At 42.1% G+C, this 16877-nt stretch overlaps 1 protein-coding gene across 1 annotated transcript in view; it reads left to right on the top strand.

Moving 5' to 3' along the window:
- CAPRIN2 (caprin family member 2) overlaps window positions 1–16877 on the top strand; it is a 682604-nt gene that overhangs the window by 166209 nt on the left and 499518 nt on the right. The window contains exon 8 of the mRNA XM_086952790.1: window positions 15943–15989. Coding sequence (XP_086808916.1) covers window positions 15943–15989 — 47 coding nt within the window. The remainder of the gene's footprint in view (window positions 1–15942; window positions 15990–16877) is intronic.

Consider the following 16877-nt stretch of genomic DNA (forward strand, 5'->3'; position numbering starts at 1 on the left):
AATTCCGACAATATAAAATAAATGACTTGTATTTTTCCTTTTTTCTTTTTTTTTTTTTGCATTGTGAGCAGCCCTCCTTTTAAATGTGCCTTTTCAGAGAGTGGCTGTCTGACTGTAAACCCAGCAGGTACAAGCAAATCTCATAAAGGGGAGTGGTCCCGCTATTACCACATTGCCACTAATCTCAAATGCCTCGTGCAAGAGTAGTAACGCAAGATCTGGGCTTGGCGCGGATGCTTGCCAATGTGTTCAACCAGGACATCTCTGTGATGCAGACGTGTACTCAATTTCCTATTATAACAGGTGCATTAAATATCTTTTAAAAGGTGGCACCAAGCTTCAGCGAGGCACCACCGGATACACACATCGCACAATTACACACTAGCTGGAGTTTGTGAGCCCAGGGTTGTGCCGATTCCAGTGTATAAAACATCTGCATGGTCCAGAGCGCCTTATTTGTATTTATAGGAGCTATATATGTCCTTGTCATATGAATGCATTTTTAATGCCGGCGTTCCTGAAATATTCAAAACCTAAAACACAAAAAAACTGTTTTGGAAGGCCCACCTCTTATATTTCGTAGCACTGTCCCTGGACAGCATGAAAATATCTCAATCTGTTTATTTTGATTGCAAGTTTCATCTACATTCAGAGGGAGAAACCAGAAAAAGGCAAGGACAAAGGGTCAGAGACAAAGAAGGGACAGAGTGAAACAAAAAGCGAAAATCAAGGTGGAAGAGAGATGAAAGGAAGAAGAAAAGACAAATGCGGACGGAAAAGGGAACAATGTGATCTTGCTCTCCCTCTCCCCTCCCCCTCTCCCTTCTTCCCTCTCCCCTCTCCCTCCTTCCATCTCCCTCTTTATCCCTCCGTCTCTCTCGCGCCCCATTTCTGTCTCTTCCTCTCTTGCTCCCTTCCTCCCATTCTTTGTTTCTCTTGCTCCCTTTCTCTCTCCCTTTTGCTCCCTCCCTCTCTATTTCTCTATCCCTCCCTCTCTCTCGCTCCCTCACGCGCTCTCTATTTATCCCTCTCAATCTCTCTATGCAAATCCCTCTCTCGCTCTCCCCCATCCCCATATCTCTCTTGGTTCCTCTCACACTCTCTATCCTTTCTCTCTATCCTTTTCTCTCTCTCTCCTTCTCTATCCCTCCCTCTCTATTTTCCATCCCTGTATTTCTCTCCCCCTCGCTCTCTCTCCCCTTCTCTCTCCTCCTACATCTCCCCCTCCCTCTCTTGTCCCTCTCTCTATCGCTCCCTCTCACTCTTTCCATCCCTCACCCACCTTTCTCATTCCTCTGCTTCCTCCATCTCTCATTCTATTCCTTTTTCTCCCTCTTCTTTTCCCTTTCTCTTCTCCTGTCTCCCTCTATCTCTCTCCCTTCCTTCCCCCCTCTCTCTCCTCCCCATGTAAAAACCTAGCCAGACCAATTGCCGCAGTTAGTGCTTGTTCATGCTCCCAGCGTTTCTATACCATATTTTTGTCAATGAATGTATTATGCAGACGTCTTCATTTGTTTTTCATGAGTGTTCAGACCTCTTGGCAGATCACCATGTGGGGGCTGGTCTCTCTTTTACTTTGTTCTCTCTGATTCACTACTTGTGTCTATTTTCGGTGCTCTCTGAAGAGTGTCTATGGATACATATGACTGGGTGGGTAACCTGATGTTCTATAAGGTCATCATCTACTATTGTTTACTGTGCTTTGAAAGTAGATACAATTTGAATATGTAATGAAAAATGGGCTGTAAAATTCACCATTTTGGTCTGTCGTTTTCCAAACTTACCCAAACCCCCCTAGTGGCGGTCGAGCTCGCTCGCTACGCGCCGGACGGGGGCTGGTCTGGCAAAATATGCCAGGGCTGCTTTCAGTTCCCAGTCCAGCCCTGGCTGCTTTCAGTTCCCAGTCCAGCCCTGGATGCAAGTTCATTCAGGGCCTTTAAATTTATTATTCAGCTTTTTCAGGCGTGGACTTCTTCTTTGATTGCTTGTAGACGGTTCAGTTGGAATGGTTACTTTGTTCAACTGTTCAGGTTCTTCATCTATTTTGACTAGGCGATATTTCACTCTTTTAACTAAACCAGGCTATTTATCGCCTTTTCTGAGTCTTTTAGCTGGCACTGTGCTTTCTGATTCTTTGGATGTCCTTATGTTTAAGTTGTGGCACAATTTGATTTTCGTCAACTTCAGGTATCCTCGCTATCTGGCCTTGTCCAGGGCTTATTATTGTTGACTGTTCTGCTTGGATGGATTCATAAAGACTAATCTGACCTGGTTCAGGATATGGCTTTGTTTGGCCTGGTATTTTATCTTCGTCCTGAACACCTTTGACTAATCCTGTCTGGTCCTGCACGGGTCTTGCAGTTTCTTGATTGTCTTCTGCCTGTGCGCTTCCTGTGCGCTTTGTCTAGTACCTATCTGTCCATCCTCAGACAGAGGTGTTCTGGTGGGGGTTTTGTTGGTCCGAGTATATTGCTCTTTCCTTATCTGGTCCTCCTCATGATTACCATTAGCTCGGATTTCTGCAATTGGAGTAAGTTTTCTATACCTATCTCGTCCTCACTATCATTCTGACTATCTAAATATGTTTGCCTTCTTGTTCCTATTCTTATTTCAGGTATGTCAACCACTGGGATCCATTCATCCTGACTGGTGCTTGGTTGTTCTTTGTCAACTACTTCAGGATCAACTTCTTGAAACCCTTCAGCTGCAAAACCTTCAACTTCAACTTTGTCAGGTTCTGTTACCCTTTTGGTGTGACTTGCATGGATCCAGTTAGGGATTCCCTTGCACTTGACAGCTGTGGTGGTGACCCCCCCTTGGTGCTAGGCAAGATTCCCTGGTGTGATTTGTTTGATCACTACCACATCTCCAGGGTTCAAATCATGTGCTGGAGTTTAATGTCTGGCTTCAGTGTCTTCCCCAACCTGGTGAGAGAGAGAACTCACTTGGTCAGCCAACTCTTTGCAGTACTACACCACTAAATCATCAGATATAGTTAACAGCTGATGTCCTGGCACACATGCTTGCCTCATTGCCCTTCCCATGAGTATTTCATTGGGACTCAAGCCTGTTTTCTTGTCTGGAATGCTTCTCAGTCCCATCAGGACAAGAGGTAAAGTATCGGGCCATTCTAATTGGGTAGATTAACATATCTTTCCCAATCTTGCTTTAATTGTGCCATTCAATTGTTCTGCCACTCCAGAAGCCTCCGGGCGTATGCACAGTGAAGCTTTTGCTCAATTTTGAATGCTTCAAAGATTAGACCAATAATTTCATTCTTAAAATGTTTCCCTCGGTCTGACTCAATCACTACTGGAAAACCGAACTGAGGAATGAGCGCTCTTTAAAAGAGTTTGGCTACAGTTAAGCTGTCATTCCTACTGGTAGGGTATGCTTCTACCAATTTTGAAAATAGACAGACAATGACCAAGACATATTTTACTCCTGGACAAACAGGTAACTGAATGAAATCAATTTGTAGTCTGATAAATGGGCCTTCTGCCTTCCCAATTTTCCCCCAGGGACAAACCACAGTTTTCTTACCAGGGTTCATTTGCTGACATGTTAAGCATCTCTGGCAAAGACTCTCTGCTATGTTCCTGAACTTTGCATTGAACCAATCCCGTCTGAACAATCTGATCATGGCATCTCTCCCTATGTGTATGTCACCATGGTATTGATCTCCTGGTGAAGCTGTGTTTAATGCTCGCTGCACTTTATTTATTTACTTCCCTGCTGGAATTCTGAATCTTATGTAACGTGGGCAAGATTTTAACTCTGGGCAATACTTTTTAATCTTTCAATTTCAGGGACTTGCACTTTCGGGGGCTGTTTTAAATTGTAACCTGCTGCTTCACTTTGCACTTTAGAGCTCTGATCCATGGCTCAGCTGGGGGCGGGGACTCCCAGATCGGTTAGCAGTCTAGTGGGTCCTCAGGCCTATTTAACACGCATGATGACGCGCGGACGCACCGCTGGCACACCAAAGGCGCGCCAAAGGCAAGCCCGTCTGAGCCCTTCCGTGCTCTTTCCGGGCGCAAGGCCTGTCCCCCTGGCGGTTTCATTCCGATCAACCTACAGTACACAAGTAAGGAATTACATGATCTGAATGTAGAAGAAAGGTTACTTCCTTGACCCAGGCTATCGATGGACAATATAACTAATATAACAAAGGGGTCGGTGTGTACCTATTGCCGGGTGCCGCATCCAGTTATTTTGAATTTGCCAATTAATTATCGGAAGGAATCTCTATGGAATACTAAAAGCATAATGACAGGCTTTTGAAATGTATGTTAATGCAAGATCGTTGGTGAAACAGTGTGGAATATACTTTTCTGTTGGAAGATAATGTAAAATTAGCATTTATCACTGAGACATGGACTGACAGTTCGTCAGGTCCAGACTTAGTAAAGGCTACACCACCGGGTTTTTATTGTCACACTCTCAACCGACCAGTAAAAAAGGGAGGAGGACTTGCTATTATTTATCACAAGTCTCACCCCTAATTTTGCTACGGTCTCCAATGCAGGGTGTGAGGCTCTAGCTTTTAACATGTATTCTACCACTTGCAAGCCTTTCAAAGGCATACTAATATATTGACCCCCGGGCTCTAAAAGCGGGTTTCTGAACATTTTGGGCTCACTGATAGAGGATGGGTTGTGCCTGGAAGCCTTTACAGTGTTGGGAGATTTTAATTTCCAACTGGAAATTGCTGACTACCCTGACTCGTCCAGGCTGGAACAAACTGAGTTTAGGAGGTCTCAAACAAATGGTGACACCCCCCACACACGTGAAAGGTCACACTCTGGATGGTATCTACTCTAATAATAAAGTGTTAGCCGGTGTTTCAGTCTTTCAGATTTCATGGTCGGATCACTGTGCAATCAAATTCAATCTGAGTAACTCTTTGGTCTATCCTATAGGTCTGACACAGGCTAAGGAGATTACCACCAGAGTTTTTGGGCAAATTGGACGTTGAAAATCTCAAACTGGGTCTGAAAAACTCTATGCATCAATTTCCGTCGGATGTTGAGGAGGCAACGCTCATTTACAACAATTGGCTTCTTAATGCCTGTGATCAGTTAGTTCCTCGTAAAAAATGGATACCAAAACGAGCTCTCCCTACGGCTCCTTGATATTCAGAATGACGCGGAAAGGATATGACGTTAGCATTACACAGAATCCGATAAGGAAAAATATAAAATATGCATTTTGTGGCTATAAACAAATGCTTTTGGAAGTAAAAAAACGTATTTCGCTGCAAATATCTATGGCTGAATCAAACTCAAAAGAACTTTTCAAGACTAATAAACTATCTAGCCTCAACACTGCCAAGATACAAGGCGACCCAGAATTTTGCAACAAGATTGCAGAATTCTTCAGAGTAAAAATAGAAACTATTTTTTTTTCTTGTGGATTTGATTAATAATACCCAGACAAACCTTAACTAAAAGGCGATTGCTGGCATTCCCTGTGAGATCATTGGACGCATTCACCCCTTTGGAAAGGCCAGATACACTTAAACTGCTGGATCTCATCGAATCGGGAGCACCTAGTGATCCTTGTCCAGTGTGGATCATTAGGCAGATCCCTGACTTAATTCGATCTGCACTTACCCCTCTGCTTAACGCAGTTCTATCCTCTGGAATCTTTCCCAAAATATGGAAAAAAGCCTCCGTGCTACACTTCTGAAGAAACAGTCACTAGACTCTAAGGACCCAAACAACTGTAGACCAATTTCTAGACTTGCTAGAAAAGGAAATGAATAGACAACTTAGTGATTTTTTTTGTCATTCAATAACATCCTAGACCCAATGCAATATGGGTTAGAGCCTTTCATAGCACTGAGCTGGCTTTATAAAAATCTACGGAGGAAATCGGAGAGGCCGTGGATAATGGAGGAAATGCCATACTTATCCTATTGGACCTATCTGCGGCCTTTGACATTTCCACCATAAGGTACTGCTGGACCGGCTTTCGGATATAGGGGTCAAGGGTTCAGCATGGGAACTGTTGCGATCATTTCTATCGGACAGGTCTCAAACAGTTGACTTTGACGGGAACATGTCGGAGCCATTTACTCTTCCATGTGGGGTGCCACAGGGCTCGGCACTTAGCCCTACACTTGTTAATATCTACGTGGCACCTCTGGGTGGTATCATCAGGTCCTTTGGTTTCCAGTTCACCTCCTATGCTGAGTCACACAAATTGTGTTGTCGCTGACTGAGGGAGCGAAGAAGACGGGTGATCTTTTCCATGAGTGTATGGGATCTATCTCAACATGGATGTCCTCCAACTGCTTAAAATTGAATTCGGGTAAGACCGAAGTCTTGAAATTTCGTAATAATCCTCTGGTCTGGACACCCAAGTGGTGGCCGGAGAATCTGGGCTTCTGTCCTGAACCATCAAGGAAAGACCAGAATCTGGGGGATCATGGTGGATGATAAACTTACCAATGGGGATCAGGTGAACATGGTGACCTCAGCATGTTTCATGGTCCTCAGAATTATCAAGAAAATAAAGGTCTTCCGGACTAAAGATAATCTTAGGACTGTGGTGACGGCTCTCATAATGTCGCGGCTGGACTACTGCAACAGTCTTTATCTCAATATTCAAAAACAACATATGAATAAGTTGCAATTTGTCCAGAACGCGGCAGCTAGAGTGCTGACCGGAACATCCAGGTTCACCTCGGTCAAAGGAGACCTGAGAAAACTACATTAGCTCCCAATACCGCTAAGATCACGCTCTAAAGCACTATCTATTGTCATTAAAGCGGCCAATGGCATTGATCCGGAGTTCATTAGGAAGAAATTCTCTTGGTACATGCCAGGGAGAATATTAAGATCTACTGGAACCAAACTCGTTCAAATTCCCCTTTTTAAAAAGATCAACAGGTGAGGTAGAGGTTTTGTTCACTGTGCAGCTAAAGCCTGGAACAAACTCCCATTCCAACTTAGAGACGCTCCAGACATCATCTAATTTCGCAAGGGCCTTAAGACATGGCTTTTCTCTTATTGCTAGGTTTACGCTTGCCAGGAAATCCGTACTTAGCACCAGGACACCCTTAATTGCGTGCTCTACAAGTATTCATAACATGACATTGTACATTCTAGTCATTGGTTCAAGCATACAGTCAGGTAGCACTAGTTTCCCTTCCAGGTACACTATCACACCATCTTCAGGTCTTGCCGGACACCCTATTTTCTGCCAGTCATCCCTTTCTTTGGGCTCTGCTTCACCTTGTAAATCTATCACTTCCTCCCATGTATTCACACCTCAATAGCATAAGTTGGCAGCTGTTTCCACATGCTTCGATTTTTATTTTTTGTTGATTTTTATTTTTATTTTTTTAATGCCATTTTATATCTGGCACAATGTTGGACCACTTGGTCAGCAAAACGTTACCAGCTGTCCCTTCCAGATTGGTGAACAGCGCACTTGACCAGAGCCAATTCTTTAGGCAGTTGAATTGCTTCAAGTAATTCTTTTACAAATTGTCCATTTTTAATAGGGTTTCATTAAGAAGTGGAGAAGTGTGGCTCAATGGTTAGAGCGGCAGAACCTGATGCAGAGGTCTGGCCCGGGGCCAGGGTTCAATTCCCGCCTCTTGGGCTCAATTTCCCCAGACCTGATAATTCTCGCCTCTGTGCCTATTCTAATCATGGGTCCCACTCTGCAACTCTGGGCAATAGCTTGCTTAATCTCCACAACAGCCCCAACAACGCTAGGATGTCTGGCTTCACCTTGGGGGTGCCCAGGAGTGGGCACTTCACAGGGAAAGGCCAGGAAGGGTTCCTCAGCGGTATTCGTACAAGCGCCGAGATGCCTCATGGTGATTCGTGCGCTATACAAGTACCACTACATTACACTACAGTAAGTCGATACAATCATGTTCGAGTTCCTCTTACCTCCTCAAAATGAGAATCTGGCAAGAAGGTTGCTGGATTTATTATAGTGCACCTCACGATTGTCAAGTTTTCTGAACCAATGATTATTCTTTCATATTTAGTCATCCGACTAGGAGTTAAATGCGGAGTACGTGTTAACAGATTCACAACTGAATGTGGGACATACACTGTTACAGGGTGTTCCATGATAATGTATTCACTTTGCTCAAGACTCCTGCAAGTTGCAGCTACCGCTTTCAGACAACCTGGCAGTGCTGATGCCACTGGGTCCAAAGTGGCAGAAAAATATGCCACAGGTCGTCGCATTAACCCATGAGTCTGGGTTAGAACTGAGAGCACAATTGTCTCTTGTGTTTTAAAATAGAGCAAACTTTTTTGAATAATCAGGCATCCCTAATGCTGGAGCTTCACAGACTGTTACGCAATTTTAAGGAAGTCATGCTTTCAACATCCCATTCAACTGGGTCCTTTGCCCGTTTCTTTGTCATTTGTATCAATGGTTATGCTAGCACTGCAAATCCCACAATCCACTGCCTGCAGTATCCTACAACTCCGAGAAACATTCTAATTTCTTTGAGTTTGTGGTAATTTCATGTTTTGAATTATTTTGATTCTTTCAGATTTCCCTCTTCTGACCCCTTTCTATCTGGTATCCCAGATACTTTACTGAGGTTGTACAATATTGGAGACACTTTGTCCACCTTTTGCTAAATGGTTCAATAATGGAATCAATCGGTTTCTCTATGCCAATGGGTCATCGATATACTGCACCAGTCCTGAGCCCACATTCTCTTTTTCTTCTAATTTCTTTCGCTTATCAATTTCATCTTCACAGTATTTTGCATACTCGAGAATTTTGCCGACAGGCTTCGCTTGCCAACACAGTTTATGCTCTTTAATTGTTTTGGGAGATTTCTGGTGTAGTCCAGACATAAAAACGATAAAATGTGTCATGTGCTTATTATCAATGTTTCCTAAACCACTGTACTGTTTAAATACCGGCAAAAAGCGTTCATAATATGCATGTACAGACTCATCTTTATTTTGGGTGGTTCTGTCTATTTTAGTCCAATCGGTGTCTTTTGGAAGAATCTTTCCCTTCAAACAATCAATCAGTGAACTTGTAAAGCACGCTACTTACCCGTGAGGGTCTCAAGGTGCTGGGGGGAGGGGGGTGCTGCTACTGCTCTAAGAGCAAGGTCTTGAGGAGCCTTCTGAAGGTGAGCAGGTCTTGCGTCTGCCGTAGATAGGTGTGTTCTAGGTCTTGGCGGCGAGGAAGGAGAAGGAGATGATGATCAGGTCATGCTGGTGGGCCACTTGTGTGTGGGGGTCATGTAGACGAACAGGGGCTGGCTGAGGGATGAGCCCTGGGGTACGCCGCAGATGTCTGTGGCTTCGGATCAGAAGGGCTGGAGGCAGACTCTCTGGGTTCTGCCGGAGAGGAAGGATGTGGTCCAGTCTACGGCCTTCTAGATTCCGGCTTCTTGGAGGCATGTTCTTAGTGTGTGGTGGCAGACCGTGTCGAAGTGTCTGACGGGTCCAGGAGGATAAGGGCTGAAGTTTAGCCGTTGTCTAGCTGGCGTCTGATGTAGTCTGTGGCGGCGATGAGGGCAGTCTCGGTGCTATGGTTGCGTCTGAATCCGAACTGGGATGGATCTAGGATGTTGTCCTCCAGGTGGCGGGTCAGCTGTATGTTGGTGATTTTCTCGATGACCTTCCCCGGGAAGGGGAGCAGCGAGATGGGCCGGAAGTTCTTGAGGTCTTTGGAGTCTGCTTTGGGTTTCTTGAGGAGGGCGTTTATTTCGGTGTGCTTCCAGCTTTCTGGGAATGTTGCTGTGTTAAAGGAGAAGTTGCTAACCTTCCACAGTTGGGGTGCGATGTTTATGTCCGCTTTGTTTAAGATGTGGTGTGAGCAGGGGTCTGATGGAGATCCTGAGTGGATGGAGTTCATGACCTTGCATGTCTCTTAGTCGTTGACGTTGGACCAATAGGTCTGCTGGTTGGTGCAGGTGGAGTCTGTTGCGGACAGGGTGGCTGAGGAGTTGAAGCTGTCGTGGATGTTGATCTTGCGATGAAAGAAGGTGGCCAGTGAGTCGCACAGATCTTGCGAGGGCGGGATGTCGGAGTTGGCGCTGGGGTTGGAGAGTTCCTTCACTATGTTGAAAAGTTCTTTGCTGTCGTGTCGTTGTTGTCCAGTCAGGCTTTGAAGGACGATATTTTGGCTGTTCTGATGAGGTGGTGATGTCTGCGGATGGCGTCCTTGTGGGCTGCGCCGCTGTCTGGTGTGCGGTCGTGGAGCCATATCTTCTCCAGCTTCCGGCATGTTCGTTTGGAGGTCTGGAGTTCTTCGGTGAACCAGGCGGCTTTTTTGCTGGTGTGGTTAATGGAGGGTTTCTTGATCGGGGCGAGGGTGTTGGCTCAGTCCTCGATCCACTGTCTGAAGTTTAGGGCGGCGGCGTCTGTCGGTGGGGTCACTTTAAGTTATCACCTGATTATATTTTTTCATTCCATCTTCTGACGGGGTTCCTGTCTTTGGATCTCTAGGTTACTCATCATTTGGCCAATATACTGTAATTTTACGCTCTGTCCACAAATCAGCTGGAAGAACCATGTCAAATAAACCATCTAAATCTTTTAACAGTACTTTTGACACTTTCACGAATCTTTCAACCTGCTGGTGCCATTCTACAGGTTTTCTCTGAGCTTTTGGAAGTCATTAGTAAATGATCAAATATCCTGTCGGGACCATGGTACATGTACACAACCTCCTCCTGGCACTTCTCTCATCGGACACAATCTCTTGACCTTTTCTGCTTCTTTAAGTAAATACTCAGATGTGGTTTTATTTGCCTTTGCCGCTTCCTTTTTCTTTGGCCATCTAGCTTTCCATATGTCTGAATCTCCCCATGTTTACGATTCCTTTATCTGCAATTTTCGTCCTGACACATTCATATTTTCCAAATCTTTGTCAAACTCAGCTCTTTATGGTATCTGTAATACCTTTGATTTTCCAATGTCCATTCCCATTTCAAAAGCTAAATTCATTAACTTTTCATGGTATATTTAGTATTTCGAGTAATACTTCTGCATATAAAGAATTCATTTCATCAAAAGAATTTAACCTTTCTAATCCCACATTTCCAGCTACCATTTCTTCCAACTCTATCCTTAATTTGAATATGTCCAATACTTTAGGTTGTGATTTTGGTTTCTCTGTCTCGGGTCCAGTGATCTAATTCTTCTGGGCTTACTACAGTGGCATTTCTCGTTCCGTAGGATGTTTCAATCTGAACTTCCTTTGAACATCGGGGATTAATTTTCATGATTGAGTCACTCACTGTTTCTCGTATAGAGAAAGCCATCACGGAAATTACTGATTCACACTCGCTTAATCATAGACTATTAAATTTACCTTCCTAGGCTGTACTATGGGTGTAGCTAGAACAGGAGTTTTAGGACTGGTTTGCTTGTCTCCATATAAAGGAACTACCAGACCTATTGTCACTGGTATTGTCAGGGCTCCAGGATTACTATTTAATTGATACATTTTCTGAACTAATTCACTACGATGTTTATTTAAAGCCTTTCTCCCTTTCTTGGAGTACTTTTTCTAATGAGGTTTCATTAATAATCTGCGGAACTAAAGGTGGTTGTAAAAACTGAGCACTGGGAGTAACTGTTTCTTGCGAAGGTGGCAGATTTTTCATTAACAAAACATCTAAATAATCATCATCCGAATCACCACTACTCATTACATTTTTAGTTTTCTCTGTACTTTTACTTCCTGATGGTTCTTCTAGGGTCAATACAGGATACAATCCTTCTTCTAACATGGACTGTTCATCTTTTCATTTGCTTATCTCAAGTATCCTTTGGAAATCTAGGATAAAATCTGCTAAGTCTTCTATTGCCTCGATCCATCTCACTCAAAAGCTTCTGTCTCCCACTCCTCTAGGGCTTCATATCTGATTAATCTTGGTCTGGGATCTAGCTCATTCATGCGAGTTCGCAAATTGTGCAATATTCTACCATTAAATGTACCATGTTCTGGAAAAGTTAGTATGCCATTTTGGTATATTCTATCCAGTTTTCTAGCCACTCACAAGTGGTGGCCCCTTTCTACCATCCTGTATGATGCGGGTGTATTCGGTAGTGGAATAATAATCCCTTCTCTTGTTTTAATAGCTTTGTCCTTAAAGTAATTCTTTATTTTCTTGAAAAACAACATTTTTTTCTTTCCTCCGTACATGATACATGGTCTTCTCTAATCTGTTCTTTAGCAAATCCTAAGATTTTTCTATTAGGACGATTTCCTATAAATGCTGGCTCTAGATGTCACATATACCGCTATTTAATTTTTTATGGAATTTTAGTAAATTCAATTAATCTAGTTTTACTTTGCAGAAATATTTCTTCAATACCAGCGCGTCTCTTAATTTCAATGTCCAATGACGTTTAAACTTACAAGCAGCGTTAATCAATGTTTGCGCGTCTTTTCTGTGACGTGAATCTCACTCTCTGCACTCACCCCTCTTTTACAATTTTCTCACGGTTACACACCCGCTGTTTCTACCAATCCCAGCGCGGCTCTCTGACGTCAGTGCATCACCTGCGACTGACTCTCTCCTTTGCAAGGTAATAAGACAATTCTTTTTCTTTCAAAATTCAATTATACATTCCATTAATTGACAACATGAAAACATTCACTACTGTGCCTGATTGACTAAATTTAAAGAAGAGATCATTTTTTACAACAAGTAAACCTAATTCCGCCTACTCTTCATGCACTGCGAGTAAAACAACCTTCTGTTTACTCTTCACTAAAGCAAAAAGAACCTGCTACTCCTTAAGAATGACCCTTTGTAGGTGGATATAAGACCAAAGTTTCAGCAGCGAACTCCTTTGCCACCAATCACTCACTTTTATACTAGAAATATAAACCCTAACTAGTGCTTCAAGTTTTACCTAACTTTACGCACCTATTTCATCAAGGCAAGTAACCTCACAGCAGTATGGCTTCTATTTACTAACCGCTTTCCTTATCCCGGGATATTCCAAAACATTAAACAATACAAGCGGGTTTTGGTTAGTACATAAAAAAATCAATAAGATCAATAATCGATACACAACTACCTATTTTTAACTGAACCCTAACCATACTACTGCTACCAGAAAAATATACTGATAGAGCGCACGGAACCACTAACTCAATTTTATCACATGGGCCCATGAAACATTCACACTTTGACCTAGTAGTCCTGCGTTTTCTATTTACTTAGACTAACAGTACTTTGAGTCCATTTAGGACTTCTACCTGTAAACCATGACTTACCAATCCTTGTCACCTTAGTTATAAGTCCTAGGGATCGAAAAGGTGTTAGAATAAATAGGCAGTATTTAAACAATTTTTCCTTTCCTGAAATGACCACAGACTCTGGAGAAGTTTTAACTCTTTATCTATGCAAGTTTAAGTGAGTCTTCATCCAAATTACAGAGACCATAAATTTCATAAGCAAAATATGATTAATACGATATAAATTTTGCAAGAAATCACAGTAACACCTTTAAACATTGGTACCTGGGAAGGGTGAGAAAGGGAAATAGCACAAGGACATACCACATGGATTATATTTACCTAGAATGGTCCAAGGACCAATCCTGGTCATGGGCTGGGGCAAAGGACAAGACTCCCAACTAATCAGGAGCCCACGGGACAAGACCAGTTGACCTCCGGTAAGTGCAACACCAGTGTCACACCCCTCTCTGTAGGCCAAATTGGTACCCCGACTGGGTAATCAATAATTTCCCAAACACCTCAAATTTTCTGACGGAGTGCCCTGCCCGCACCTCTGCTGTCTATCTTCTATAGCGTGCATTGGGTCAGTGACAGGTCAGCTATTCGGACAAGTCGTCAATTTCTCTAACTAAACCTACCTTATTTATACCATTGCCAGGGCAATGTACCACCCCTAAATGTTGCAAATTTGTGTTCCCCTTCAGTGATTCATCAGAAAGAAGAGGAGAGGTCATCACACCATATTAAGATGATATCATTGTTTATTAGGCTGTATTGATCAAGTTCCCGCCCATAATTTATTTTCTCACAATTTTATTCTGCCCACAAATACTGTTTCATTTTGTTATACAAATTATATACCGTCGCAGTTCTTCTTTTCCCAGGTCAGGGGGTGAGGTTCTCAGGCGCTTTGCCGTAAAGACAACTTCTGGCATTGGTTCAATGCCATGCCTCGAGGTCTCAAAGTTTGGTACACATACGCAGTTTCAAAATGGTTGCTCAGGTCACCCTCTGCCCAAATACGAGCTATTAACAAAGTCAAAGAAAGACACATTAGAATACAAAAATAAATGAATGCACTGTATACCACTTATCTCTACTGTAACCCCATTACTTTATTTTAACTTTTGCATTAATAGTTAAGCAGAACAAACAAGCTTAGTACAAGCAGCAGCGGGTGCATAAGTATGAGTAAGCATGAAGCAGCCATCTTGTCATTAATAATAAGATGGTGGTTCTGGATTCAACCATACTGCTGCAAGGTAAATACAAGCTACAGCCATGGTAACAAATTGGATACAATTTGTGCTTATTCTTGTATAGCATGTCTATCCACAGCAGCATTGGCTGTGGTGTAATGAAAATCTTGAAATTTATAGTAGAACTCCAAAATTCATTGATTCTTCTTAAGCGTCTATAACTTTATTCAAGTAAGCACATGTGGAGCATGTCTGCCTTGCTAGCTCTATAACGCGGGCAGTAAGTCGATTCATTTTTCCCCATGAAACCCCTTTATAGGGGTATAGTACACATTGTATATAGTCTTGTACTGTTAACTCTTCAGCCTTGCTCAATTTACCTTTCAGCCTAGTCTAAATCTTGCTTGCTGCCTTCATGGTCTTAAACTGGTTCTTAAATCTGTTCTAGATTTTTTTAACAACCTCTAACTTTAACCAGGGTTAATTCATATATGAAGGGCAGTCCCTCTAGACTGAGAACCCTGCCATGCTGGCCGGTAATAACTATGTCCATATGTTTAAGCATTGATGCCCAATATTTGAAATTTGACACTGCTCTGCCACCCCTATCTTATGGCAGCACGAAATATTTCTGGGCTCTTCTTAGCTGCTTATATTTCCAAATAGGTGTTACAGATGGCATTCAGCTTCTTGAACCATGCCTGCCCTATATTTTAAAGTATTGTAGTTGATAGAAGACCTTCTGTAAAACCAACATTTTGATACGATTACACTGTGCAACGTTTGTGAAATGGAAATAATTTATCCAGGCCTGATCTCGATTTTTTGTCACTAAGGGATGGCCATTTAATGGAATTGTATTTTCTTCCCTGGTTGTAATAACTCCCAAGTACATAGTGCTATCAGTCTTATGATGATCTTGGAAGCTGATTTCATCATTACATACAATTTAGGTTTTATGCTCAAGTAGTAACCCAATATCTTGCCATGTCTTACAGCAGCAATTTCTATCTCACGGATAGTTTGTGTCCATGGTGCGAATGGCAATATAATTGGCATAAGCCAGTATTTTGTCAATTTTAGCATGTTTAAGGTACTGGCTGTTTGTCTTGTTTATTTTATCTACTCTAAAGAGTTACATTATTTTCGTTCAACAGTAAATGAAGGGGATATGGAGGAGTTTTGGTTGTACTTTCAGATTGGTTAAAAATTTATTAAAAAGAAAATTAAGACTTCTTTACTTTTCAGGTAGACATAGTGTGGCATTGTTTGGCTTCTAAAAAGTTATTTGACATTTTATTTTCTGTATAAACGTTGTTATAATATAATTGAAAATGTTGATTTCACCATATGTAAACGTGCATGCATATTGCTGGTGCCCCTTGAGGCATCAACCTGGTCTTGGCTGTCAACAATAAAATACGTTGTGAAAAAAATGAAAATTAATGTTGCTATATTTTGTTACAGGTTTATTTGGTTTGATTGTAATAATCATTAGAGGATGGTCAGAGTGACTTGTGTGTTTTTATGTTTTTAGAAGTTTCTGTGAAGTGTATGCAGTCAAACGATATTCACCCATGTGAGGTAGGAAATATTTATCCAATTGTAAATAAATATTTGATTGCTTCGAATCTATGTAAATGTAAGATGTACAATTCATCTGATCACATATGCAAAGATATTCCAGTAAGGACCCAAGTTGATTGTTTTAGTGAAGGGTTTAAAGCACAGATGTCCTAATTCAGGAAATCATTCCAATGTGATAATTTGGATTCAAATGAGGCAAGTTGGTGTGGCTATCACAGTGAGTATAAATAAGCTGCATTTACTTTAGATGCATTATGGAAAGGGCAGCCACACACTTTTGATCTATGTTGGGTAATGTTCAGGTTAGGAACCTAATCCATTTTGAAGTTTGTTTTTGCTTTACACCTAGATGCCATGGAGAAATTGAATGCATTTTAGTTGGACCAAATAAACCATCTAATAAAACATTGTTTACATCGAGTGAATCCGCTGTTCAGTAGGCCTTTAATGCTGCATTTGTAAAGAGCATTCGTTTTCATGCACCGAAGCTTTTATAAATTCATTACTTGATTCCCCAGTCAGAAGTATCTTTAGTAGTGGTAAATATCAAAACACTAGCTTTAACATAGAAATATTTATATAGGTTGACCTAAACTCTGGTCAACAAGGATATGTCTCGAGCTCCACTTTCCACAGAAGCTTTCATAGCTCGTGATTTTCTACTGTACCTTGGTGAAAGGAAGAAATTGAGGTCTTCAGAAGTTAAATTTCTGAGCAGCTCTAGAGAGGAGACTTCGAAATTGTCACCCTCCCAACCCGCCTAGCAAGCTGTCGGTACTTGGTTTGGTCTTATTTTCCATTTCATTTTTACTCGCTGCTAATTACTGAATGACATGGTTTTTACTTTTAGGACAGCACATGGTAAGTGTGCTCAAACTGCTCAGC

The sequence above is a fragment of the Lissotriton vulgaris genome, chromosome 1_2 (assembly GCF_964263255.1).
Source record: "Lissotriton vulgaris chromosome 1_2, aLisVul1.2, whole genome shotgun sequence".
Taxonomy (NCBI): Eukaryota; Metazoa; Chordata; class Amphibia; order Caudata; family Salamandridae; genus Lissotriton; species Lissotriton vulgaris.